The sequence below is a fragment of the Heliangelus exortis genome, chromosome 2 (genome assembly GCF_036169615.1).
Source record: "Heliangelus exortis chromosome 2, bHelExo1.hap1, whole genome shotgun sequence".
In the NCBI taxonomy this organism is placed as follows: domain Eukaryota; kingdom Metazoa; phylum Chordata; class Aves; order Apodiformes; family Trochilidae; genus Heliangelus; species Heliangelus exortis.
The window spans coordinates 46,326,601-46,351,231 of record NC_092423.1 but is presented as its reverse complement, the minus strand read 5'-3'; the positions used below and the strand labels follow the sequence as shown (position 1 = coordinate 46,351,231).

The 24,631-nt window shown below is 41.8% G+C and overlaps 1 protein-coding gene across 1 annotated transcript in view; it reads right to left on the bottom strand.

The window, feature by feature from the left end:
* TMC2 (transmembrane channel like 2) overlaps nt 1-23,854 on the bottom strand; it is a 29,992-nt gene extending 6,138 nt beyond the window's left edge. The window contains exons 1-17 of the mRNA XM_071738674.1: nt 23,809-23,854; nt 23,448-23,495; nt 21,131-21,461; nt 20,248-20,400; nt 18,403-18,493; nt 17,433-17,514; nt 17,046-17,152; nt 15,230-15,328; nt 11,772-11,914; nt 10,162-10,309; nt 9,535-9,723; nt 7,856-8,035; nt 6,868-7,020; nt 5,380-5,508; nt 4,292-4,359; nt 2,996-3,235; nt 1,423-1,548 (exon numbers count right to left, since the gene is read on the bottom strand). Of these exons, the coding sequence (XP_071594775.1) occupies nt 1,423-1,548; nt 2,996-3,235; nt 4,292-4,359; nt 5,380-5,508; nt 6,868-7,020; nt 7,856-8,035; nt 9,535-9,723; nt 10,162-10,309; nt 11,772-11,914; nt 15,230-15,328; nt 17,046-17,152; nt 17,433-17,514; nt 18,403-18,493; nt 20,248-20,400; nt 21,131-21,461; nt 23,448-23,495; nt 23,809-23,854 (2,333 nt within the window). The remainder of the gene's footprint in view (nt 1-1,422; nt 1,549-2,995; nt 3,236-4,291; nt 4,360-5,379; nt 5,509-6,867; nt 7,021-7,855; nt 8,036-9,534; nt 9,724-10,161; nt 10,310-11,771; nt 11,915-15,229; nt 15,329-17,045; nt 17,153-17,432; nt 17,515-18,402; nt 18,494-20,247; nt 20,401-21,130; nt 21,462-23,447; nt 23,496-23,808) is intronic.
* Between the last annotated feature and the right edge of the window lie 777 nt (nt 23,855-24,631).

Genomic DNA, 24,631 nt, shown 5'->3' with positions numbered 1-24,631 from the left:
GAACAGAACCTGGGGGAGGTGCTGCTCAGGGGGCTCAGATTTCTGCAAGGAAACTGTGTATGTGTCAGGGACTGTATGGACTCACACATTTTGCAACGCGAAAAATTAAAGACAAGACAAAGGGAACTCAATCAAATGTAAATGTAATGTTCAACAAATGCAATTAAAAACCCATCAAAAACCACAGTTTTTTAAAGTGGTGTTAAGCACAAGTATTAATAAGTCGTAATTTTTTTAAAACTTATTTAAAATGAATGCAAATAAAAACCATCCAAAAACATTTTCTAAAAGTAATGCTAAACAAATCCACGTAAAAAACGTCAACCCATGGTTTAAAAAGTGATGCCTTAGGACTGTGACCTGAAGTGAGATGTTCGTAATACATTTGATTCAGTTGCCTTTATCTCATCATAAATTTTTCATTTCTCACTGATGAGCTGCCTTTATCTTATCTTATTTAGATTAAAATGAACAAGTAGTTCGAGGCAGGTAAAGGGATGAGGGGTCATTTTCAGTTTAATTTGGATTAAGAAACTTCATAACATATGAACTTTTGTTTGAATTTAATGGCATCATCTTCAGTGTGCAGGATCACAATGCCCAGATCAATACAGAAGCCCATCTCCATTGTGTGCAGATGCCCTAAGAAGAGCCTGATCATGAAGGCATATTAATAACACTCCCCAAACCCCTCCCTGTCTCCCAGTGTTTAGTCTGGAGAGTTCAGAGCTGCCTACAAAATTTGGCCATGGCTCTCCTACTCATTTTGCTAGCTAAGGAAGCCTTTAGAACAATGCCAAAAATATCTTTTTCCTTTTTTAAAAAGAGAAATGGCTTGGTCCTAGTCCTGCTGAAGGTCTTAGGGATTAAGTGTGGTTTCAAATCTGAAACGGTCAGACATCACTGGAACAAATTCCAGATGCATTATTTGGAAACAAACAAACCCAAACAAAACAAAACCCAAACCAACCAACCAACCAACCAAACAAAAAAAAAACAACCAAAAAACCACAACTAAAAATATAGGTCTTCATATTGTTGAAACTTGTTTTTTGAATGCCCTGGCTTGGCAGGGCTGTAAATACCACCAGCTGTGACAGAAATTGCTTCTACCAAAATGCACCAGGCTGAGACTGTCCATTTATCTCCTGCTGGCTACTGAAAATTTTTTGTATGGAAGCTGTGACAGCCTTGATATCCATGAGGCCCCTGTCAGCAGCGCATTTCATCTTAAAGTTGTGTTTAATTGGGTCAGGAAAATAAATTTTGGGTTGGGTGAAGGTTAGGGGTGTGGAGAGTATGTGTCTGCCCTAATCCAGGCTGTTATCTCAGCAGAAGTTGTCTCTAGACCTCACTAGCATCCCAGCCTTTATTTCAACCTCCTCCCCCAGCCAGCCATGTAGTGTTGCGAGGAAAACTTACACCATGAGCAGAATTGCAGGGATGATCAGTCCTGGATTTGCCACGTAGCTGAATATCTTGGCAACAAAAACTGGGAAATCGAGCTCAATGGTCTCTTGAATGACTTCATACATCCTTTTCTTTCCACTGGAAAGACAAACAACCAGTTAAGGAGTGTAGGTATTTCCCAGATGGGCAAAATAACTCCTAATTGAACAATGATAAATAGAATGTTTCTTTTCTCTTTCAGTGAGCATCAGCTTGCTGTTGGCCACCAAAGATGTGGACATGCCTTTATTTTGAATTATCTGTTGGTCCAGCCATTCCCATGTGTCCCCATTGATTATAATAGTCCTTGCTAGGCCAGCTTGCTCCTGGAGTTAATACATTTATTTCCACATCTGGCTTCTTTGAATTCTGGCTATTTACACCCCTGAAATGTATAAACATCAGTGGTTTCTGATGAAAATATTCCTAAATATGGCCTTTTCATGGTGGAGATGACTTTCCATATGCAAATTCCGTCTTTCTAAAATAATGAGCCAACTCGAAGAGCTACTAAGTAATGACAAAAATAGCAAGCTGTGATTATTCCTTAATAGGAAACTCAGTGGAAGACTAATTTCAAGCCAGATTGATAAAGCAGATGAGAGTATTCTGTATGAAAGGAGAACAAATCTGTAAAAAGCTGGGTTACGTAATTGACCTTCATCTCTCCCCAGCATCTTTGGGCCTGTGAATTGAACCCAGCAAGTGCTATACCACGTCTTTAGCCTTGTTGTCTCCTGGGATCTGGCAGGATTCTGCTCAGGAAGGTGTTATACTCTGTCCTGATGACTGAGAGTCAATAAAGAAAAACTTGGCTGAACAGGATCCAATCCCATCATCATCATCATCATCAACTGCCTTAAGCCCAGGAGAGCTGAGCTTTCAGTCAAGTTGAGAGGGTGTGCCAAAGGTCTGAATCAGGCTGAGTGGCTTTTGAAGGGTTGATTGGGAATTGAAATAGCTCTTTCACATTGCAGATTTGTCATCTCCAAATGATAGCATGCTTGCAACAAGTTTCTTGTCAGATCTTCTGATATTGCTCATTGACACCTGTCCTTGGTATAGAACTGAGGGAATTTTGCTCTCTTGCCTTCTCCCCCCAACTCTTTTATCTTTCTGTTGTCACTCTCCATTAACAGGTGGATGACCTAAAGCAGGGCATCTACAGGAACAGTCTTCCAATCTGGCTCCTTGCTGAGTCACATTGACTCAGTAGACCCAGGAACTGACGTTATTGAATCAAATTAGACTTTATTAGCATGTTAATCTAGTCCAGTGAATGCTCTGTGCTGTGCTGATTCTCTCCTAATTAAAAAAAAGAATAATAAAAGCTGCAACTCTTCAGGCTCAGACCTATCAATTTCCTGCTATTTTCCAACAAAATTCAACAGCTCATTTCCTCACATGCTAAGGATTTAACCAGATGGCAATTTTAACCAGATGGAGACATTTCACCATTTCTACTGGAATCCTGGCCTTCTAACTTTATGAAAATAATCCCATAGATCAGAGTAGAAAACTGGCATTTTGGGTGTTTTGCTAGTACCTGAATGGTCCACAGTCAAAGGAGGGAGGCAGGGACATGATGGTGTAAGCCACAGGCAGAAGGCTGAGGAACAGGATCAACAGCAGAAGTCCCATGTAAAAATTATTAGACTTAGATGCTTTGAAGACCCGTTCATGGGGGACATTGCTGCTCATGACAGCCCAGCACTGAAAATACATGGAGGTCAATAAACGCAGCACGTTTATACCCACGAGCCCTGGTGCATAAAAGGATCCCATCCTGAAAAAAAAAAAGAAGGACAAGTGATATTTTTTTACAGGCTGGGAAGGTTTTTGTCTTTTCAGAAGAAAGAGTTCATGTGGTGGTAAGCTTGCCCACCAATAAAGTCTGAGCAGGCTGGTTTGTGCTACCCCTCTGCTTCTGGAGGAGAAGCTGCCTGCATTCACATTAGGGTATGGTATCCACACAGGGAGGACCAGGGAGGTCTCAGACCACACAGTGCTTTTAAAGAAAGATTTTCAGTTTGTGATAAAAATCACTTGGGGGTAGCTTGAAAACTACCAGGCCAGTGTAACCACCAGAGAGAGACCTCCCTGAGCCTGCAGAGATGCTATAGTAGGGGAATGGGCAGAAAACATTAATCTGTATCAAGGGAAACCTTGCTGCCAGAGGAGGTGAAGGTGCTTTGTGCTCTTGCTTCTTGTGCTGTCTTCTGTAGGGCAGAGGCTCTAGGACAACTCTGTGCAGGACAGCAGAGGTTGTTTGATGTAGTTGCCTTTATCTGATCATTACTTTTAATATTATCTTCTGGCACTTCATCCCCATTATTTTAATTGTTGTATTTCACTTTTGCTGTAGTTGCCTTTATCTCACTTTCACTTTTAATGTTATCTCCTAGCACCTCATTGCTGTTATTTTAATTTCTGTATCTCATGGTTCTAGAACAACTCATCACAGCCAACACAACATGCCAAGGTGACCTGTCCGTGACCCATTTATGCTCAATGAACGTGGTGAATTTCGGAAAAGTTAAAAAATCCCCACGATGGTAAAACATCAAAGGCAATGACATAAAAAAAAGACCTTGTTAAAGTAAGAGTGGGCCAGGGTTTGCAAGACTATACTCTGCTACAGTTATCTCACTGCTACTCCTCTAAGGTGAATAAGATGGTATTTTAAAATTTCCATTTTTATAGTCAAGCACAGAAAGCCAAACAACCAGAGAAACCAAAACCCAAAAGTTTTTTCTGTCTGGCTTGGAAGATTTGTAACTCCACTGTCAGATTTCCTAAATAAAGCAAAAAACCCTCCAAAACAGAAGGGGAAATTTCTTACCAAATCATTCCTTGGTTGAAGACCAAACCCAGAACATTGCCACTAATGTCAAACTCAGAATAGGATGGCTGCATGGGGAAAGAAGGGAGAGTTTATTATTGCTGGAGGTACTCATTATTGTTTGCTGCTGGCTATAAAGATGATCATTTAAAGATGGTATGAAGGAATTTCTGGGAGGGCTCCTGTGATGTGTGTACTGCTCATACACAGTGGTGTGGTGAACAAAAAATTGGAGCTACTGCTTTGTGGACTGCTACTTTTCTCTTGGTTTACTGAAAATTGGAAAGATACATGGAGACATTTTAGAGTTGCTCTGTGTTTATATCTTCTCCCTGCTAATATAAAGTCACATGCAAGCAAAGGAGCCATGGCACAGGACTAGATTTTGCACTCCAGCCAGTGCATCTGGCTATGGAATTACAGTTCTACATCTATTGGATGTTTAAATTATGATAATAGTGAGCTGGGGGGCAAATGCTATGCCAAATATATCCATGTCCTTCTGTCTTGCAGGAGTGGTCTGCTGAAGAACAGAAACAGAAAGCAAAGGGAGAAAAATATGAGGGAATATATAACCTGATGGGTATCTCATGGTATTTTGCTCCGTAGTAGTCAGTAATTAAAATACTGCTTTATGTGGAGCCATCTGTCTGATGTGGTTGCTAATGACAGTAAGTCCAGAACAGGCTGCTCTAATCTCTTGACAGTATTTGTTATTGTATAAATTATTATTCTGATAGATTTGAAAATGATGAACCTGCTGTTTCCTCTACACATATCTGCTTTCGTGCACACAAAACTTGGATTTCTTTTGGCACCTTGAACTGTATATAATATTTTTATTTTCCATTTTCTTGAAAGAAAAAATAATGCAAAAAACATGGTTCTAAGAAATGATGGGTGATTAAGGGTTCTTTCTGAGGTGAAACTGACAGATCAGAGAAATGATGGAAAGACTACCTACTAAAATTAAATTATCAGACAAGACCAGATGACCACTGGAATAATTCAGAGCAATTGGATTTGTAGCATTTGATCAAATAGCCTTAAATTACTTCTATCTTTTCAGGTCTAAGACATTTACTTACAAATCCAGCCTCTAAGTCCCAGCACCAACAGTAGTTTGCAAACCTGACGAAGCAAGCTCGGATGAAATCTCCCACCAGGATGGTTATGTAGGTCACCAGGATATCAGACACAGTGAGCCTTACAAACTCCTGCAATTTAAAACACAGAAAAACACCCCCCACATTTAACTCCTATAATTTCAGTATCGTGTTCGGTACTCTATGTTTTATTAAGCTGTTTGTCTTTATGTGAGACCAACCTTCAGGTGGGCGTGCATGAGCAAACTCCCTGCTCATCTGCAAACATTTGGTGGTTGTTCCTAAGCTTTACCTCTGTGCCTGGGAACCATGAGCTCTGTTAGAGCCATTAGCCTGGATGGCTGCTGCTAGCATTACTGACTCTGCTCTGTGTTGTGGCAGCATGTAGAACTCAAGCAAAATTAATGTTGCAGTAATGCTGGTACAAAACATACATACACTTAGGATAGTTTCAATTGTGCAGAGCTCTGCTATGGCTCAGCTCTGTAACCTTCCCACTGACTCCTGAGGCATTTGTTCTGTTTTAAACAAGAACTGTGACAAAGTGTAGAGAGGGGAAATGTACTAGACAAGTAAAAATTGCAGGCAGAAGTAAGACTTGTAGGATGGGGATACCTCCTTCCCACATGGAAACCCACTGACAAGAAAAGATATAAAAGTCTGCAGGGGGAAAAAACAAGGATTTGCAGGATGAAAAAGTTGCACTTGGATGAGCCCCTTCAAAGGAGTACCAATGGCTAGTTTTTCCCTCCTTGAGTAAAGTCCATTTGGCCAGTGAAGACCCATTGTGTCTACACTGCAATGCATAGCCCCATATCTTGGTGAAGCCCTAGCTATTTATATCAACTGATAAGTAATTACTTCTACTTTTTAAGTTGTGCATGGTTCGTCTGCAGAACTTCTTAGTGAATGAAGTTGCCCAAAGTGGGAAGGTTGCAGGGCGGCTTTGCGAGGTGAAACTGAGAACTTGAAGGCCATGCTGTATGCATTTCAGGGGGGGTTATTTTTGCCTAATTCTGCTCTTGTTCCATGGCTTCAGGATGGTTATGACATGTCAAGAGTTCCCTTGGCACATGCCCTTCAGTTGGGTCTACCCATGTGATCTGAAGCCTTCCTACAATGTTGAATGAATGTGCAGCAGTAACTGAAGAAGGGTTCCTTCAAAGGCACAGTCATGTTCTGGACCAAAAACACTGTGCAGGTGTGGTTGTAGACTGCTGGGTCTTTTGTGCCCTTCACAGAAAGGATCACAGAGTTGTGAAAGCCCTGGGCTCATCGAGCTAGGGATTTCACCACAACAGCTCAAGAACCATGGCCAAGGATTTATTTTGCCTTTGTGCCACTATTTGAGAGTCAGGAAAGGAGATGCCACTTGCTAGGAAAACTTCAAGCATGGAAATGCTAAAAACATCAAGAAAAAAAAACCAACCAAAGACAGCCCAGGAACTTAATGCATAATTAATTCCTTACAATGCCAACAGTTGTCTCCCAGCAGGGTCCTCTGGGCACATCTGCAGGATCAAGGGGTGGTGGGGTGACAGCGCTGCCATTACTGTCAGATGAGTTGTGGTGGCCAAGCAGTGTCCAGTGGGTGATGTTCTTCACTGCATCCTCTTCAGCCAGCTGCAATGAAGACAATTCCCAGCCAAAAACTTCAGGAAATGGGGCCCCAGAAGATGTGTTTTGAGAGACCCAAAGTGTTGGGGTTCCCTCTCCTCCTTATCAGTTACTACCCAGTACATAAGTGTTTGCTTACAGCAGAGTTGCTGTGCTGGCACTGGAAAGGGAAACAGCACAGAAATTCCTTTCCTTTTTCTAGGAGCAGAGGAGCAGTAGCCCCTCTAGATCTTGGAGCAGCTGGGACACTGTGAGTTTTGGGGAGTTAGTAGCCTGGTCTCTGCATGTGGAGGAGGTAGACATCCAGAAAGTATTGTGTGTGCAGAGGAAGCCTCTACCCAGTCCTCCTTCCTCGCTTTCTTCATTTTTCAGGGCAGACCAAACTGCCCTGATTCCTCCAGTTCTTCTCAGCTTAAAACAGACACATTTTTAATATAGATCAGTTAGACATATATCCTTTCCTGCAGTTATCTGCCTCCAACACACAACCAGGATAATGTCAAAGAGGGAAAGGCAGGGGAAGAGGATTATAAACTGCCTCCTCAGGCTCTGCCTTAATAGAAATGGTAAATGGTGTCAGATGGAGGAAAAAAAATCAAATTATTCTAATACGCCATGATTATAGGAGACAATAACTACTGCCTGGGCTGTAATGAGAAGCTGGAGACTCTCTGGAAACCCCTCTGGGCTATGAGCCTCTCCAGAGCACTGCAGACAATTCTCAAGAGGATCAGGAAAGAGGAAAACACCTGCTGCAAAGAGGGTGATCGTCCTTTTTGGCTGTGCTTGCCCTCAGCTCTGGACAGAACTAGTGAATGTGGCTTTTCAGCTCAGCTCTTACTTTTTCATTGACATCATCCATCAGGGCCAACAAAAACGTGTAGAGGTTCCCAAGGAAGAGCGCGAAGATCCTCCCCAGCTGCCATTTCAGCCCGATGCGGGGATGGTAATTCTCTAGTGCAGCAATGGTTTCGAAGAGGGGAGGGCAAAACATTCCCAGCAAGGACATCACTATTTCCACCTGTCATGTGAAGAAAGGAAGATTGCTGCTAATATTAACAAGGGCGACTGCATTACTCAGAGCAGAGCGGAGGCTGCCAGCAACTGGTCGGAGCTCTCAGAAGGATTTGCAAAAGGGAGGAAGCCAAAGCAAGCTCAGCTCCTGTCTTTGCTTAGTGTGCAGGCAGTACAGCATCAGACTTCAGGGCTGGGTTGCACAGCTTGCTCTTGCAGGAGCACTTTTGCTGTTATCTCAAAAGGATGAGCTCGAAAGCATTTGTTCCCTGTCAGCCCAGACTCATGAATATTTAGGTTCCTCAAGTCCCTCTCAGTACCGCTTGCATCAGCTCCAAGGTTCTTATTTTAGTTTCAGAGGAAGCACAAGGCTTGGCTTGTGTGCAGGAAGATAATTAGTTGATGCTAATGTTTATTTTCCACATTCAGCACCTTTGCTTTTGCAGTAGGCAATTGCAGATTTGAATGGAAGCACACCAAGCACTCAGTTTTGCAGCACAAGAAAATGTCTTATTGGTATTTTTGTTCCTCTATATGGTACAAGATCAAAAATTGTACCATGGTCAATGAGGTCATTGGCAAGTCACCGTTAGCTGAGGCATGAATTGAAGGCTCTTTTTTAAAAACCCTACAGTGCCCATTGGCCTGCAGGGGACAGTGTCTGTATGGCCACTGGCAGGCTCTGACTCACAGGTCTCTGGTTTTGTGCTTTTCTTCCCAGGAGAAGCAGCAGTACCCAGAACTGTATATATTCAGATCTCAAGTTATCATCAGGAAAACCTCAGACATTAATTTTTTTTTTCCTTTGGGAAAAGTTGACTGAAACAAATCAAAGCATTTTGTGAGAAAGTGCTGTCTTGCCAAAGTTTTCTGAGGGAATTATGAAAATGCATGGCTTTGAATTTAATCTGGCTTTGATATATAAATGCACGATATTGAGGCACACACTTAAACCACGCCTTTCCATTCACTGAAACCATCTGTGTGTATGTGTGTGTGTATGAAGAGCTTCAAGACCTGAACTTCTGAAATCAGACACAGAAAAATTTTGACAACTGAAATTTTTCTGCAGGATGGAGTATCTTACTCCTATTATTCAAGATGGATACTAAAGACTTGAGTTTAGTTTTATGTCTAATCATGGACAAGTCTAACATCCAGAGGGCTTTCTAATACAGTAGAATTCATAAGCATTAATAGGCAGTTTGTTGTAAGTTCTTTAAAAATTGGCTGGTGATATAAGTGCTGAAAGCACAATGACTTTTATTGTGATGTATTGTAGGAGTCTTTTATCCTCTTTGAAGGAGCTGTTAATTTGCCCTAAAACCTCTCAGGGAGATCAATGTGCTTTCCAGCTAAAACAAGTACAAAGGTACTGAAAGGGAGCTTTTGGGCTGTGGTAGGGAATTCCTCTGCCTTGGATGCTGTCCTCAAGCTGCGGCAAGGATTATGCTGATGTCCAAGCCAAATTATCACAGCAGAAAAATGGAGGCAAAGTTTTCTTACCTCATTTCTTTCATACCACCCAACGTTTTGCATTTTGGAAAATGTCTGGGAGCGCTTCACCACAAAATAAATGAGGTAGCCACTCCCACACAAGCAGCAAATGATGAGGACGTTGGCCAGAACTCGCAAGAACCTCCTCAGGTGGATATTCTCATCCTTGTTGCTTTCTTGCTCATCCAAGATAGACTCCTGAAAAAACAGAGATGCTTACAGAATTGGAGTGTGAATCTTGCAGTACTGAGCCTAAGGGCTATGTTGGATGGTTTTCTAACCTATGAAATGTGATCCCAGGCTATATTGAAATTAATAGTTTGTGCTAAGATCATACAAAGCTTCATAAAGGTATCCTGGGTTGACTGAAAGACATGAAGTAGCAAACAGCCTGCTTTGTTCCAGAGGAGCGTGGTGGAGGAATTGCAATCTGAAGTAAACCAGATTCTTTTCAAATCCTGAAAGTGTTGTTGGGGTGAATCATGATATGGGAGCTGGAGCTGCCATGATGCAGCACCATACCCTATTTAAATGGAGAGATGCTGTACAGGTACCCAGATTTTCCCTTAAACTTTTGCCATGGCAGGTGCTGGGCACATCCTCAGAAGCAGACAGATGAATGCCAGTGAGGATTACCTTGAAGCTGGTGGTGATGGATGCAAACTTGTTGTCTGCTGTCTCTGGGTTGCCAATGAGGTAGTCCCAGCTGGTGAACATTTTCCAGCTGAAAATGAAGTTGTCATCGTCCCCATCTGCTGTGCTTTCATTGGCATTGCGTGCCATCCTGTGCAAGGACATGTGTGGTGTCAAGATCAAGGAGTGTTTCACAGAGCCCTTCAGCTTTGCAAATCAGCACTGGTGGCCTGAGTTTGCCAGTGGGTAAGGAAGGAGTGGGGTGACTTTTCTTAGGGATTGGGTGGGACTATCTATCTCATGCCATGAGACTTCAGGTTTGAGAAGGACTGAAATGTCAAAGGAGGTCTTCAGGTCTCTGCAGGTTTTGTATTAAAAAGAGTACTGCAGAAAAAAATCTAGCATAAGTGTTTAAAGCGGGTTAAGGATTGCTTCCACCAGCTAGTGCAGGAAGATAGACTATTCACAGAAAAAAATCTATTTCAGGTACAGTATATTAGTTAGTTAAATTGAGTAAAAAATTGCTGTTGTTTCCAGCACATCTACTGCAACATAAAGTTTTAGTGAGATTTCTGTAGCTGCACAGTGCTGGAGCAAAAGACCTTGCAGCAAACCATGCAGGGAGAGAAAAAGGATTATTCCTGTTAATCAGCATAGGAGCAGATATGGCTTCTGCTGTTCCCTCTCTATTATTTGGTCATCGAAATCCTTCTATAACTCCCACCAGAGTCCCTAATACCAGTCCCTCAAGGAAGGCAAGACAAAAGATGCAGCAATTTCATGGCAAATGTACAACAAATCCCCATGTCCTGCTCCAGCCAGAGGCTCAAGAGGCTCTTTCTGCTGCACAGCAATAGGGCCTGATTCGATAGCAATACAAATCCATGGGCTTATTCTTTCTTGCAAAGAATAACCTCTGCATGCTGTGGCCTCTAGAGAGAGACAGAGGGTTTTATTTTTGGCTTTGTGGAGACTGACTGGAGGCAAACAATCTCAAGACACTCCACAAAGCGAGAGGTGCCTTGGCTGCATCCTTGGTGCCCTGGGGATGTGATGGGGACCTTGCTGGTGACCGGGGACAGTGCACCAGGGGCTAGGAGATTGGGGACCCACTTTAAAACTCTGCTTTTGGCTCTTTTCTGTACTAACCCCTTGCACCATCTGTGTGGCTCACATTGGCTTTCAGAAACTTTTAGTTGTTTTTTTAATTTTTTTTTTTTTTTTTTAATGAAAGGATGAGAAAAAGAGCCATTGAAATTTACTGTAAGTAAAATCCTCCCTGATGTACAAAATGATGGTGCTTTAATCATGTTGGAGGAAGTGTAAAAGTGATCCAGAGAGGAGGAAGGGGAAGAAGAGGACAGGAGAAGGAAGTGGGAGGGTTCAAAATAATGCAGGTGAGCACACTGGGCTGCCTGGGCTCACTAAGTCCACCAGAACTGGGGTGCTGGATGCTGAGTCTGAGTGCATGAACACAGAAGACTCACATCCCCCTTTGCTCCCTGCTCCCCTGGCCACTGGCCAAGGCTCTGAGCCATGCTGGTGGAGGGGAACCTGGCTGCAAGATCCATCCTGGTGGATTTTGCAGAAGAAGCAACACCAGCTGTACTTACGACCTTATAACAACCATCAGGCTGTAGCCAAAGACACTGATCCCAACCATGAAATAGGCCATGGGCAGCCTGTATTTTAGCCAGCCAATTGTCCTCTGGTTGTTGTAGTAGCCATAAAAGAGCGCTGAGTATTTGATGTAACCCTGGAGGAAAAGCAAAAGCAAACCTTTGTGTAAGCTGTGTAGCTTTTCTGCTGCAGGGAAAAGGTTTCTGGTGAAAACTGAACATTTAGAGAAGGGAAAAACAGCTTGGAAAAATTTTTAGTGTCTCATTCTTGGCTGTTTGCTGCCGTGTCACCTTTCAGAGCCATCCTACTGTGGGCTTATCCCCTCCCTAAGAGGGAAAAGAAGAGGGAGAACATGTCAGAGGCTACTACTGGCTCAAAACTAAAATGTAGGTTTTATCCATTACTGTTTCAGTCTTTCCAGAAAAACCTCCTTATTGCTCTTTGTGGTTGTAACACACCTGCTTCTGTAATCCAGAATCAAACACTTAAATCTTGTAGAAATGCTGTAGCAGTGGGGTTTCCTACCACAATATGAAAATTTCCTTTCAGCTAGGAGGCAGCTGATGGTTTGTACCCTGCAGATTTAGTATCTTTTGCTGGCTACCACCTGCAGAGCAAATATAACTAAAGACTAAAATCAAAGCTTTTCCTTCCTGTAGAAACCTCAGAGCCCCAGACACAGTATCACCCATGTTGTCTCAAGTAAATGTATTTTTTGTTGAACAGACCTATGGGGCATTCAATGAGTGTGCAGATCTCCTAATCTGCATTAACAGTCTCTCCCTGTTTTTCTGTCATCTCTCGTCCAAGTTGATGTGCATCATTGCATATTTTACTTCTCCACTTTTTGTCTGATGTCTTTCAGCTCATAAGTTAAGTTAGTTAATCAGTCTGGCCATGATAGTTGACTAAGCTCCTCCAAAGTGTTCTGTTTTTCATTCCTATAAAACTTTGGTATGCCTGGGTGCCCCATTAGGTGCATGTTTGCCACGCACAAGGCACAGTGTCCCAGGTACAGGATGACTTTATGAGTGTTTCTGGCAGTGCTGCTGAGCCACTCAGGGAAACACAGCGAGTCTGTGGCTGGTGGATCACAGCACTGATGCTTGGGGTTCATAACATATTACATATAATGTGTGCTGGGGAGGCTTAATGAAAAAAGCCTCACAAAATACAAAGATGATATTCCTGGAAGATGCTAGTGAGGTTTTTTTGTCACACTGTAATCCCAGACCTTTGTCTTTTTGATTCATCAATTGGTGGGGACTGAAAAATGAGTTTCTCTGCTCACATCATCCAGTATGTTCTTTAGACTCCATTTCTGAAATAGTGTTTGGTATCTAAGTGAGATTTATTCCTTTCTGCTGCTCTAGAAACCTCTGATGTGACCTCCTTGCTTCCGAAGTATACGTTTCCCTGGCTCCTCTCTCTTGAAACGTATTTTTCAGGATCACACTATTGACTCTTCATTTTATGCCTTCCATGAAATATGTTTCCCCATTGGACCTCTCCTGTGGAGCTTGCTGGAATAAGCATCTATTCATTTTCAGAGGACAGGCCTCTGTGAAGGACTTAATTTGATATCTTCTGACTGCAGAGGATATGGGTGTACATAGTTGACCCATAAGTGGAGATTGTTTCTCAGGCTTGTGTGATTGCTGCCTGGTGTCAAGCAGCAGGATGGGGACATCTGTGGCAGAGGGTTTAGAGAATCAAGACCTTGCCAATAGCAGAGGAATGCACCAAGTCACAGGAAGGAGTCTGGCAGGTCACAGTGTAACCAGCCTTTCATGCAATAGTACAGCCTCATCCAAGAACAAATTTCCTTACTCAGTGTGTGGAGTTTATGATCTCTCATACAAAATCAGCTGCAGTTCAGGAACAGGGGTTTTGTTTGCTTGTTTTAGGATTTTGGTTTAGGTTAAATGCTGCTTCTTGTATTTTTACAGTGTGATACTCAAATGAGCATTTCATTCCATACAAGGTTACTTAAAGTGTCCCTAATTCACCTCTGGATCTGGGATTCTGGGAAGTGGGTGAAAGTTCTGGGAGATCAAGAGCTAAAATGAACATCAGCAGAAAGTGGATGATAATTGAAGGTCTGGCCCTGTCAGGGGTTCTGGAGACATCAGTGTTTGAAGCCTTATTAATATATTCATTTAAATAATCTGACTTACATTAAAGTAGCCGTTAGGTTCTTTTTCTAGTTGAGGAAATTATAATGAGGTTTATTATGAAAGGACTGGATCCTACGCTTGTAATATGTGGGCCAGCACCAATGAGTATTTAAAAAATACTTCCAGAGGTAGCAGCTTTGAAAATCAGATCCCAATGTATTGGCCACAGCAGAATCTTTTCACCCCCTGCACACCTCTTTTTATTTTTGTAGGCTGTCCCTAAAACCACGTAATCTCTTTGACCTAAATCTTCAAAGGGAAAGATTAACTGGAGAGGGCCTTGAGTCAGGGTTGCACCCATGCTCTTGTGAGCAGCTGGAAAACTGGGCTCTCCTTTTGTGTGCAAATGTTAAACTTCACTTCCAGCTTTGGCTCTTATAAATATTTCATGGGAACAGGGATGTCAGGGATGTGGGAAGGGATCCCTTTCCCAAGGTGATGAGGAAGTTCAGTGGGATAATAAGATGTTCCCTGCCCATGAAGGGGACCAGGGCACCACAGCTTGAATTCACCTTCTGCCTGCCCTTTTAGTTGTAAATAAAATGGGTCTTGTGCATACACTTTTTTTTTTTTTTTTTTTTTTTTTTTTTTTTTTTTGAGTAAAATTCAACATTATGAATGTGAGGTAGGTTTTTTTGCCTGAGCTCAGAAGGCAGCTCTGTGAATGTGGTTTAAGTGAGCTGCACTAATTTAATCACTGGGCAGTTTTCAGATTTTTCTGCTCATAGGAATAATCTAACTTTGACTTGCTGTTCTTCATGAATGGAAATATTATGTAGATAAAAGGATATGGAGTTCCTAAATCTGCTTTGACTTCCTTCAGTGTGGAAATGTACAACTCCACCTGCCTTAGTGGATTTTACTCTGTCCTCTTTCACCTCATTGACCCCAGACAGACACAATTCAGGTGATGTTAGCCAGCTGTTTTGGGATATGGTATGTCCCCTTTGGAACCAAAGTGCATCTGCTTTGTTCTTTCAACAATGAAAAATAGATAACTGTGTGTATAAACACACACATGTGTGACATATGCCAGCCAGCACATTTCTATATGGAAGTGGTTCAAATCCATATATAGGTGCCTGCACGTGTTTTGGCCAGAAATCTCTGCTGATCCACAAAGATTTCATGGCTGCAGGTGTGTTCATCTTTTGGAAGAAATAGATACACTGCTGGTTTATCTTGGAACAAATTTGTCTCTGTAACAGCAGTAACCTCTGAAGGGTTTAGGACATATTCAATTGATCTCCTATGATTAACACTCCTGTACTTACCTCGAAGTCCCAAAGAACTGCAAAATCCATAGCTGTTGCTTGTTCAGCTCGGGGTACAGTTTTCCTTGGCATGCTCCCATATGGCATCCCCATCAGGACCTGGTGATCATTAATAACAGTGATGCACATATAATATAAAACTGCACAGTTTTTAGCAGTTTTTTCCCCAGTGTGTCCCTTTTGGCTGGTTTTTCTTTTGGTTTATTTTAATATATATTTTATTTCTTAATACCAGAGCAGCAGTTAAAAGTATTTAGAATTAATTTCACCCAAATAATCAGAGGAGTCCCCTTCCCTGGTAACATCCTTTGCACAGGAACTATTTTGCCAAAGAACTATATCCCTCAATGAATGAATCCAGTTTAAATGTCCTTAGTTAAGCACAGAGTTCTTTGCTTGGACTTCATGGGTCTAATGCCATAAAGGGATTAGCTTTATCTATTTATGCAGGACTCCTCCTTTGAGAGAAGTCAAAAGCACAGGTTGAGCTTGCGGTATATTTAGTATTATATAGTCCTGAATTGAAGAAATGATATGAAGGTGAGGTGAAGGACAGTTAGGTTTGGGCAATAAGAGTTTGACAAAATGAAGCAAAGAATGGTTTTCATGGTGCAGCCTTTCCTGATGGCACCACACAAGCAGATCTTGTAGCAAGTCCAGCAGCTGTTGAAGTTCAGCCAGAACATCTAGGGCTACGGAGAGTTAATAATATTTTTACAAGCAAACTCTGACTGATGGCTATACCAAAATATCTCATTACCATTCATAGCCTACAAAGGTCCTGGCATATCATCTAGCACTGGTTTTTTAGGGCTTTCTAATTAATTTCAAAATTGTTTATGATTGAATCTTTATTGCCCATCTACTCTCCATATCGTAACAGCTCAGTAGGCAATGAGTAGCAGTATGCACACTTTAAAGACAAAAGCTGGTTAGTTTTCTACCATATGCATAGTTCCTAACAAAATACATTTATATTGTTTAGTGCTAATGGTCTCTTCATCCTAGAAACAGAGTTTTACTTTCAATCGTGTGAGCATTCACATTAAAGAGGACAAAAGCATGGTTCTCAGGAGAGACTCTGTGCTCCAATTTTGCTCCATAAAAATCTGCATTGAACAGAACAGATGCCACTGTCTGCAGATTGCATAGCCTTTAAAGACTGGACTGAGTAGTTTCACCAGAGCTGTAGTGGTTATGTTAAAAATTTCTTCAATAAATGATCCTATAAAGTTGGCTATGAGATCCTTTTACTTCTCCAAGAACACCAAGAAACAGAAAAACTAAAAATAAAACTCTTACTTGTGAATCATCTCAATTAAAAGTACAGAAAAAGGAGAGTTCCCAAAGAAATGTAGGTTGGCAAAGTGCTTGGGAAATTGTTCCTTCCCTTGATAGTATCTCCTGTGGGGCTCTGTCGTGGCTGTCCCCCTGGAGCTATGCTCCTCACCAGGCCCCAAAAGGAGGGTTTCTTAATGAATTTCAGAGCACAGCCCATTTCTTACATGGCTCTTATGAACCTGAGCCTGTACCAAGGATGATTTGTAGATTGTGTTTCTCACTTCAGTCAAAATGTAAAAATTGTTTTTTGGATTCCTGTTTTAGCTGTGGATGGGCAGGGCATTTTAGGTCTCCTGATTTCAATCCAGGTTTTGCTTCAGTGACAGCCTTATAAGTAATTCTTTGTAAATTATTGTCCTTACACATTTAATTTTTTAAAGCACTGCCTGATACAAGACACTCATTTGCGCCATCAATCTCATGTTCATGATAAGCAGTGGGCAAAATATTACTGAGAGGAGAATTAGGCACTTACCTCTGGTATTATAACCAGCCCAAATATTAACCCAAAAAGGACAAGATTTACTCCATACATCCACCTCAGAAATATGAAGTAGGAAGCGACTGAGGAGCCAAAGTGACCTTGAACAAGAAGACACTTGTTGGTTAGGAGTGTAGGAGAGTTAAACTGTTCCCAGCAAGACCTCTACTCCTTTGACCTCATGTCTGTCTCAGTGTGTTGCCCAGGACCCTCCCAACAGTCCCCAGCACTGCAAAACTCAGTTATGCCCAGGGTCCTTGTTTGGCACAGGTGCCCAGGGTTAGCAAACAGGGGGGACCAGGGATCTGGAGCATTGCTTGGATGAAGCTTGGCAAAGCTGGTTTGCCAAGTGTCCCACTGCTACTGCAAACTTCTACTTACTCTCCACTTCTTTTATCTTCATCTCCCAGGGTATGCACTGTGTTTTAAAGTTGTCAAAGTCTCTCTTAAATCTCGCCCATTTCTGAAACAAGGTAACATCACTGTGAGCAGAAAGGAGTGAAGTAGGAGGAAGCTTCATCTGTGGGGCTTTCTAATGTCTGGGTTTGGTAGCATTGCTAGGAGTGGGTGTAAGGTGCAAAGCAAAAACTCTGAACTTCTGGAATATTTCAGGATCTGCTGTCAATCAATAAGTCTGCCCCCACCACTGAGTGTTCACATTCATCATCTTAATTTTGAGCTCCCCATGCTTTTGGGAAGCTGCAGTTGTTCTATCAGTTTACCCTGTTATATAGTGGTGTAAAATTCAGACCTAGCTCTGAACTGAAAGAGTTGATGCAGAACCAACCCTATTTAAACCAAAATTTAATGTGATAAAATAATGAGCTTAAATCCTTCCTCATCACACCAGTGGCTAAACTTCCATTGATTTTGTCATCTCAGGCCTGGCTCCATTTTTCACTTCTCAATATAGTCTCCATGACAACATGCAACTTGTTAACCATCTTTAGTTTTAAAACACACTCGTCATGCCAGTTGTGTCATTAACTCAAGAAGATGAAATTTTACAGGGATCCAGTGCATGAGTTTTGCATGACCTCTTTCATCTTTAGGGGTATTTATTCTCACAGATGAAGATTTTGGAGACTGCAATCAGAAAACCACATTTTATACTGCTCTTCCAAACTCTCCCTTGATTCAGGGATGGTGGCAATGAGATTCAGAACTTTCCCTCATTCTGTCTGAAAACATCAAATTTGAAGCTGGCTAACACATTTTTGAATGCATATAAGTTTTATTCTGTTTTTCTGGTGTCTCTTTTGCCAAATATGAATTAATAAACTGCACCAAAACCAGGCTGAACACATAACCAGGTAAACAAGCTTTTCCCTGGCATCATTGCAACACTCACCTTTGCCATCATTATCTTATATGCGTACAACTTTTTGCCTTTCCCTTTTCCCAGAGCTCCTTCAAACTTCTCTACAAAAGCTTGTGCCTCCCTAATTGGAAAATAAACAAGTGGATTAATGAAACAGCAAAGGAATCTTTAACTTTTCACCTCTGCCTGCGCTGGTAAGGGACCAGCCACACCTCCCTGCCCATGTGAAGTCAAGGGTTTGGGCTCCCTATGGATGCTGGTCAGAAGTAAAATCAAGCTGAAAGATGAAATCAGTTTTAGAACATGTTTGTAAGGGAAATACAAAGGAAGGAACCTAGGTGGATGTTGTTAAAGTATGCTGAGTTTGTGAGTAAGATTAAATTGTGTATTCACGTTGCTGATACAGCATAATAAGAGATTACATTTAAGGAGTCACGAGGTCCTTTGCAATTCTAAGCCTTTGGGGAAGATGGACTTCTACTTGGTAGAAATAGTTGGCTAGTTCAGCCTGTAACCTTGGGAAAATCACCTGCAATTTTATTTGCAATCATGAAGTGAAATTTCTAGATATTGAACATAGCATTTCACTCTCCTTGTGTTTCATGTTCCTCTGCTGTACAACAAGTCTATTTCCTTCTTGTCTCAGGGTTGAATTTTTGCAGCCAAAATAACTAATGAATGTACCACACTCTGAGAGTCTTTCTGGAGACCCCTGCACAAACAATGCCACAATTTTTTTTTAGGTTCATTAGCAGATAGTAAGGATTGCCAAGGTTCAGGGACAAGATGAAAGGATGGAGGCATACTATTAAACATGTTCCTAGCAGAACTTTAGCCAGGATCCTGGAGCAAAAGAAAAAATATGTCAGAAATAATGCTGCTTTTTTTTTTTTATCATTATTTTTTTGCAGAACTTTGGACTTTTGTGGTCATAAGATATTATTTGTGATGATCTCAGGCTTACAATGTGCCTGTGAGATTGAAAAGCTGCTTTAACACAGCTGCATAGCTCTCTAGACATATTTTTAGATATAATTGGCAGTCTTCAAGGCTTCTAAGTTTAATAGAGATGGAGCAGGTCTTGGCCTTCAGGATATAAAAGAGAAGCAAAACCACATGGTGACTACCAGCCTTTACAGCCTGGTGTCTGCATCTCTGAGCAGTCTCTTGGCAAAGAAAGACAGAGGGGGGATATCATGAGTCCCTGTGGGGCTGTGTAGGTCTATACAATACTATTCTGAAAGCTCTCCTAGTGGAAAGGGGTTTCAAGTGATTTTTAACCCTTAGAGCTGGGAACTGAAATATTGTCTTCATGTGGGGAAGGTCCTGGTCAACCCTGCCCCACTGCCCCCCATTGTCCTGCATGAAGAGAGCTCTGCAGCTGACTGAGTTGTTTCTACATTCAATGAGGGCTGGGAGGCAATATTATTTTAGCTTCATAAACCTCTGCAAATAATACAACATTTTTTTTCAAAAAAATGCACTGTCTCAGGAAGCATGAAGTAACCTGGCACTTTGTTGCTCTGATTTCTCTCTGATAATGGACATGAATAAGCAAACCAGGACACAGAGTTAGCTTTAACAAGCAGTCTGACAGTGGTGAGACATTTGGTTTTAAACATAAGGGTAGAATGACCTCGCTGTGGGTATCAGTTGAACAGATTTGCACCTTGTCTGTTCTTTGGTTACAGAGGCTGAAAATCAAATACCACACTTTAATTCTGATCATTTGAACTCTGGCAGTCTGGCCATTCACTTTTTCTGAGACTGGAGTGTTTTAGTAGCAGCAGTAAAAATGCAGTTTCTAGGGAAGGGAAAGTGCATCTGACAGTCAGTAAAGACCCCAGGGTTGGGGGTTCCCAGTGTGATGAGTACCTGAGCACTGAGAGCTTCTTCACCATTCTCCAGGGCTTGTTTCTCATGGTGGAAATCAGTTTTTTCTTTTGCTCCACCTGCTCCATCAGGGCTGCAATCTCTTCCTCTGAAAGAGACTCCTGGTCGGACGAATTGGAAGAAGCAGAAGTAGTACTGGGAGAGACACAAAATAAAAGGCACAAAATAGAAAATCTTGCAGGAGTTAGAGGAAAGGTCTTGCTCTGGGTGGTCATAGTGATTCTGTCCCTCAGGCATCCCATTCTGATATGAGCACAGTGGCTCACCATCCCCTGGCTTGGTGTAATGCCAGCACATCCCCCTTGCATTTAGGGCAAGGTGAGGTCCAGCCAGGATGATCAAGAGGTGGTTGCATTGCACCACAACTCACCCAACATCCTACTTTGGACCATGCTCCAGCTACAGAAACATTGCTGAGGGCTGCAGCTGGCTCCAGAAAAATGTTTTTCATGCCTTCAGAGGGAAATGGAAGATATGGGGAGAAGCAGAGGGCTGAGGCAAGCAAGATTTGGAAGACAAAGACTCAAAACCATTAAATTAACCTGAACGTTTCCATAGACCAACCAAAAAAATGTGGGCAGGTTTGAGTCACTCAAGTTGCCTTCTTTAAGAATGCTTTGCTACCTCCCACAATATGCACAAGGACTTCACTACATGCATGGATCTCATCTTGGCTAAGAAACGAGAGCAACAGAAGACCTTGGACAGTTTGGCCACGTGGCATTTTACACTACTGTTTACCACTGTCATATCCCTTCTGGGAGGGCAGTAACTTATTTGCGGTCTATAGGTCTTGCAGTCCTGACCCATGCATCACAAGCTCACAGCATGTCAATGCTACTGTACTCAGGGCTTGTTTAATTACCTGTTTTTCCTGTCTGCCTTCTGTTTGTTCGCCCCCTCCTTTCCTTCCTTGTTTGTTTGCTTTTCTTTGTTTTCTGACTCCTTTTGATCTTTGGTAGGAGACTTTTTGCCCCTCTCTCTCTGACGGCTTCCTTCCTCTCCTGCCTTTTTTCCATCGCTGTTTTTGCTTTGGTTGTTTTTCCTCCTAGAAGCTCTGTTTTGTTGGCTACAGCTGTCTTCCTCTCCACTCTCATCTTCTTTGTCTTCATCTTGATTTTTCCTTTCAAGTCTGCTTGCTCTGCCCTTTTCCCTGAGGGGGTGTTTCTTAGGTTTCTTGTCCTTCACTTCATCTTCTGCAAGAGATGAAAAACAAGTAGTTTGGGAAACACTTAGTTTTCTGTGCTGGCAAAATAAGGACTCCTCAAAAAAGCACAGGCAGCCAGGATGCCTGATGCAAACCCTAGTGAAGTCAGTGAGCAGATACCCATTGACCTCAGTGGGCTTTGTGTTATACCCAGTCCAAGAACCACATCCAACTCTTTCATTATTCAACTCCCATTTAGAACAGTCAAATGACTTTTAGCACATCAACAGACAATATGTAACTTTAAGAACACTGGAAATCAGTTACAAATGCAAAAGCCTATCCATCAGAGAGCACAGATATCTTCCTGACCTGTACAGACACCAGAGCAATGGAAACAAAAATTTCAGTCAATTATACAGTAGGTAGTGTGCTTGACGGTGTAATGACCGTGGACTTTTTACTTTTCAAGGCCAGGGAGGGAGGTCTTCTGTTTGTATAGAGAAAAGGTACAGCTTAGGCAGCATCAGGTCTTGTTTCTGTAATTTTTATTTTCTACAGGAAGAAGAAAAACAACAAAAAACCTGGTTGTCTCTGATATGCATTCCATTCTTGTTGGCACTACAGACTGAAAAACTTGTTTATCTAGAAGTCAGAAGTGCTTACAGTTTGAAGGACTGAAATAGAGCATGATTTAATTGCAGAACATTACAGAAAACAGAAAAACATTTCCAAAAAACACCAAGAACTTCTATCCCCTTTGCCATCAAGTACTTTGAAATCTATAATAAGTTTTCCAGACTATTTTGGCTTCTAATTTTAAAGATTTTCTGGCTGATGAAAATAGTGTTTAAGCAAACAAAGAAATTGTAAGTTTTGCATTTTTTTTTCCTCTGGGGTTGGAAAGGTTATAATGGAAGAAGAAAATTGTGCTGGAATGGCATCAAGAGTGAAAAATTAGCATCTTAAGAGCAGCAAAACGAATTTGATTATTTGCATTTTTGTTTTAGTGAAAAGTTAGAAACTAATAAAAAGCAAACAGTTTTTTATTGCAAGTGATAAAAAATTAGTAGGTGATGGTTTTCATGCTTGTCAAAGGGAATAAGAAGAAGCTGTCAGGTAATTTCTCAGAAGCCATTAGGTAGGTTTCATTTACTATCTAATGGTCCATCTCAGCTGAATTTCAGTCAGTGATCTAGGTCAAAGGACCACCTACCCTATTTGAGAAGGGAGGGTGCTCATTTGTACAGCTGACTGCTTCTCATTTGCAATTTATCAAATATTGGGTGAAAGTGGGGCATACGCTCATTGCTTTTATCTTAGTTTCTTGCATGCCTGTATGGGAAAGGTCATTATGATTTAAAAAAATAAATCCCAGTCATTTGCTAATTACTTCCTTAAATTTTATGGACGGTACAGACACGGTTGTGAACAATTTTTTGCACTAGCATCTATGTACATATCACCTATCCAGTGCTGTTATGATTTTACCTCTGAGCTCTCTTTATTTAGTGTTATAATCTTAGCCCTTAGCTATTCCTCTTTATTTACTCTACATAGAGGGTTAAAGCTGTTTTTAATCCTGTCACTGACTCTTCCTGATTTTCCTAACAGCCATTAGCCTACTTCCAATTAATTTTCATTTTAATTTCTTGTGGCCATGATTAATCAAGATACCAGTGCATTATGACTGAAGCAAGCATTACAGGGCGGGCACACAGGACCCCTTGGTGCAGTGCGACCTGCACAGGGTGGTGCTTTACTGTGATGTCTGATTTATTAGGGATGACTGACAAGGGACATGGGCTTCAACAGCCTCCTGCTTTAGGAGCATGGATGAAAGTAGACAGGCTGCTTAAGAATTGTGGTTTACATAACACTATTACAAGTCAAACCTCAAGGGAAAAATATGCTTGCTTACAAGTGGCTCATGAAATGGTTCCTGTTGTAGAGTAAGTCAAAAGCCAGAGAGAAAAAGAAAAGGGATCACTTCTTGTATTTCAAACAAGAATGCACGTTTTAATCTCTACATTACCTTCACTTTCTGTGTCACTTTCGACTTGGCCATCAACCTCCATTCCGACTGCAAGACAAAAAACAAAGAGTAATTGCATTTGTTACTGGGATTTACACATGCAATACTTTACACAGCTAGTCCTTAAGTGCCAGCTGAGCTTGGCAGAACACGCCTTATTGATTATATATTCTATTCTTTTCCTACAGCGACAGTCTTAATATATGCTTTAGTTTGGCAAATTGACAAAAGTTCCCTGCAGGAGCAAACTGAAATTGCATGATCTTTGAGAGATGCAAAATGATGTGCTTGGAAAGTCATGCGACATTTTCTCAAGTATTTGGCAGCATCCAAACTGACATAATCTCATGGTGATACCAACCATCTTCCATGATGACTTGTAAAGCACATTTCTTTTTCTTCCCCATGACAGCCTCCTGTCTTTTGCAGAGACACTGTAGCTGTTATGCTGCACCTGCACACCCCAGTCATATACAGGTTACTCTCTCTTCCAGTGCCCATGTGCTTGTCTCCTTGGTGCTGCAGATGGATGGGCACATCCAGCCACTGGTGGCCTCCAGCTTGCGAGCCATGGAGGCAGGGGAGGGGGGGGAAAGGGTGGGAGAGGCAAAGAAGACGTGGGCTCTGCCTCAGCTCAGACAAACCCTTTTCCTTCTGCTCCTTTCTCCCTGTGAAAAAAGTGTCTGTCGGCATTACATTGCATGTCATTATTTAAACATGAAGGAAAGCCCTTTGGTGGCCACTTGGTGGTATCGTATGAAACACAGACTACAAGTCACGTCTGGTTCTGACAGAAGCCTGTGGCTGGAGGCTTTGAAAGGATCAATTTTCTTAATGCCATATTCTTTACTAACCTGCGCCAATCTGTGTAACCCTTTTAGTCATCCTCCTGCTCCTTATTAAATCTTTCAGTACGGTGCCCCTTGGGCATGGCTATGAGTCACCTTTTTTCCTCCATAAATGTTCTTTGTAGAGGAGTCATGAGCTAAAAGATGCAGCAAGGAGTCAGGAGTCAGGAGACCAGGATCTCTCATTCCTTTGCTCCTCTATTCTGTGTGACCTTTGAATACTCATTGTACTTGCTGGTAAAATAGGATAGATTTTCCTTCTAGGTGCTCTGAGGCTTAATTAATTAATGTGAGACCCTCATCCAGAAGGTCCTTTAGTACCACAAAGTATTGTAT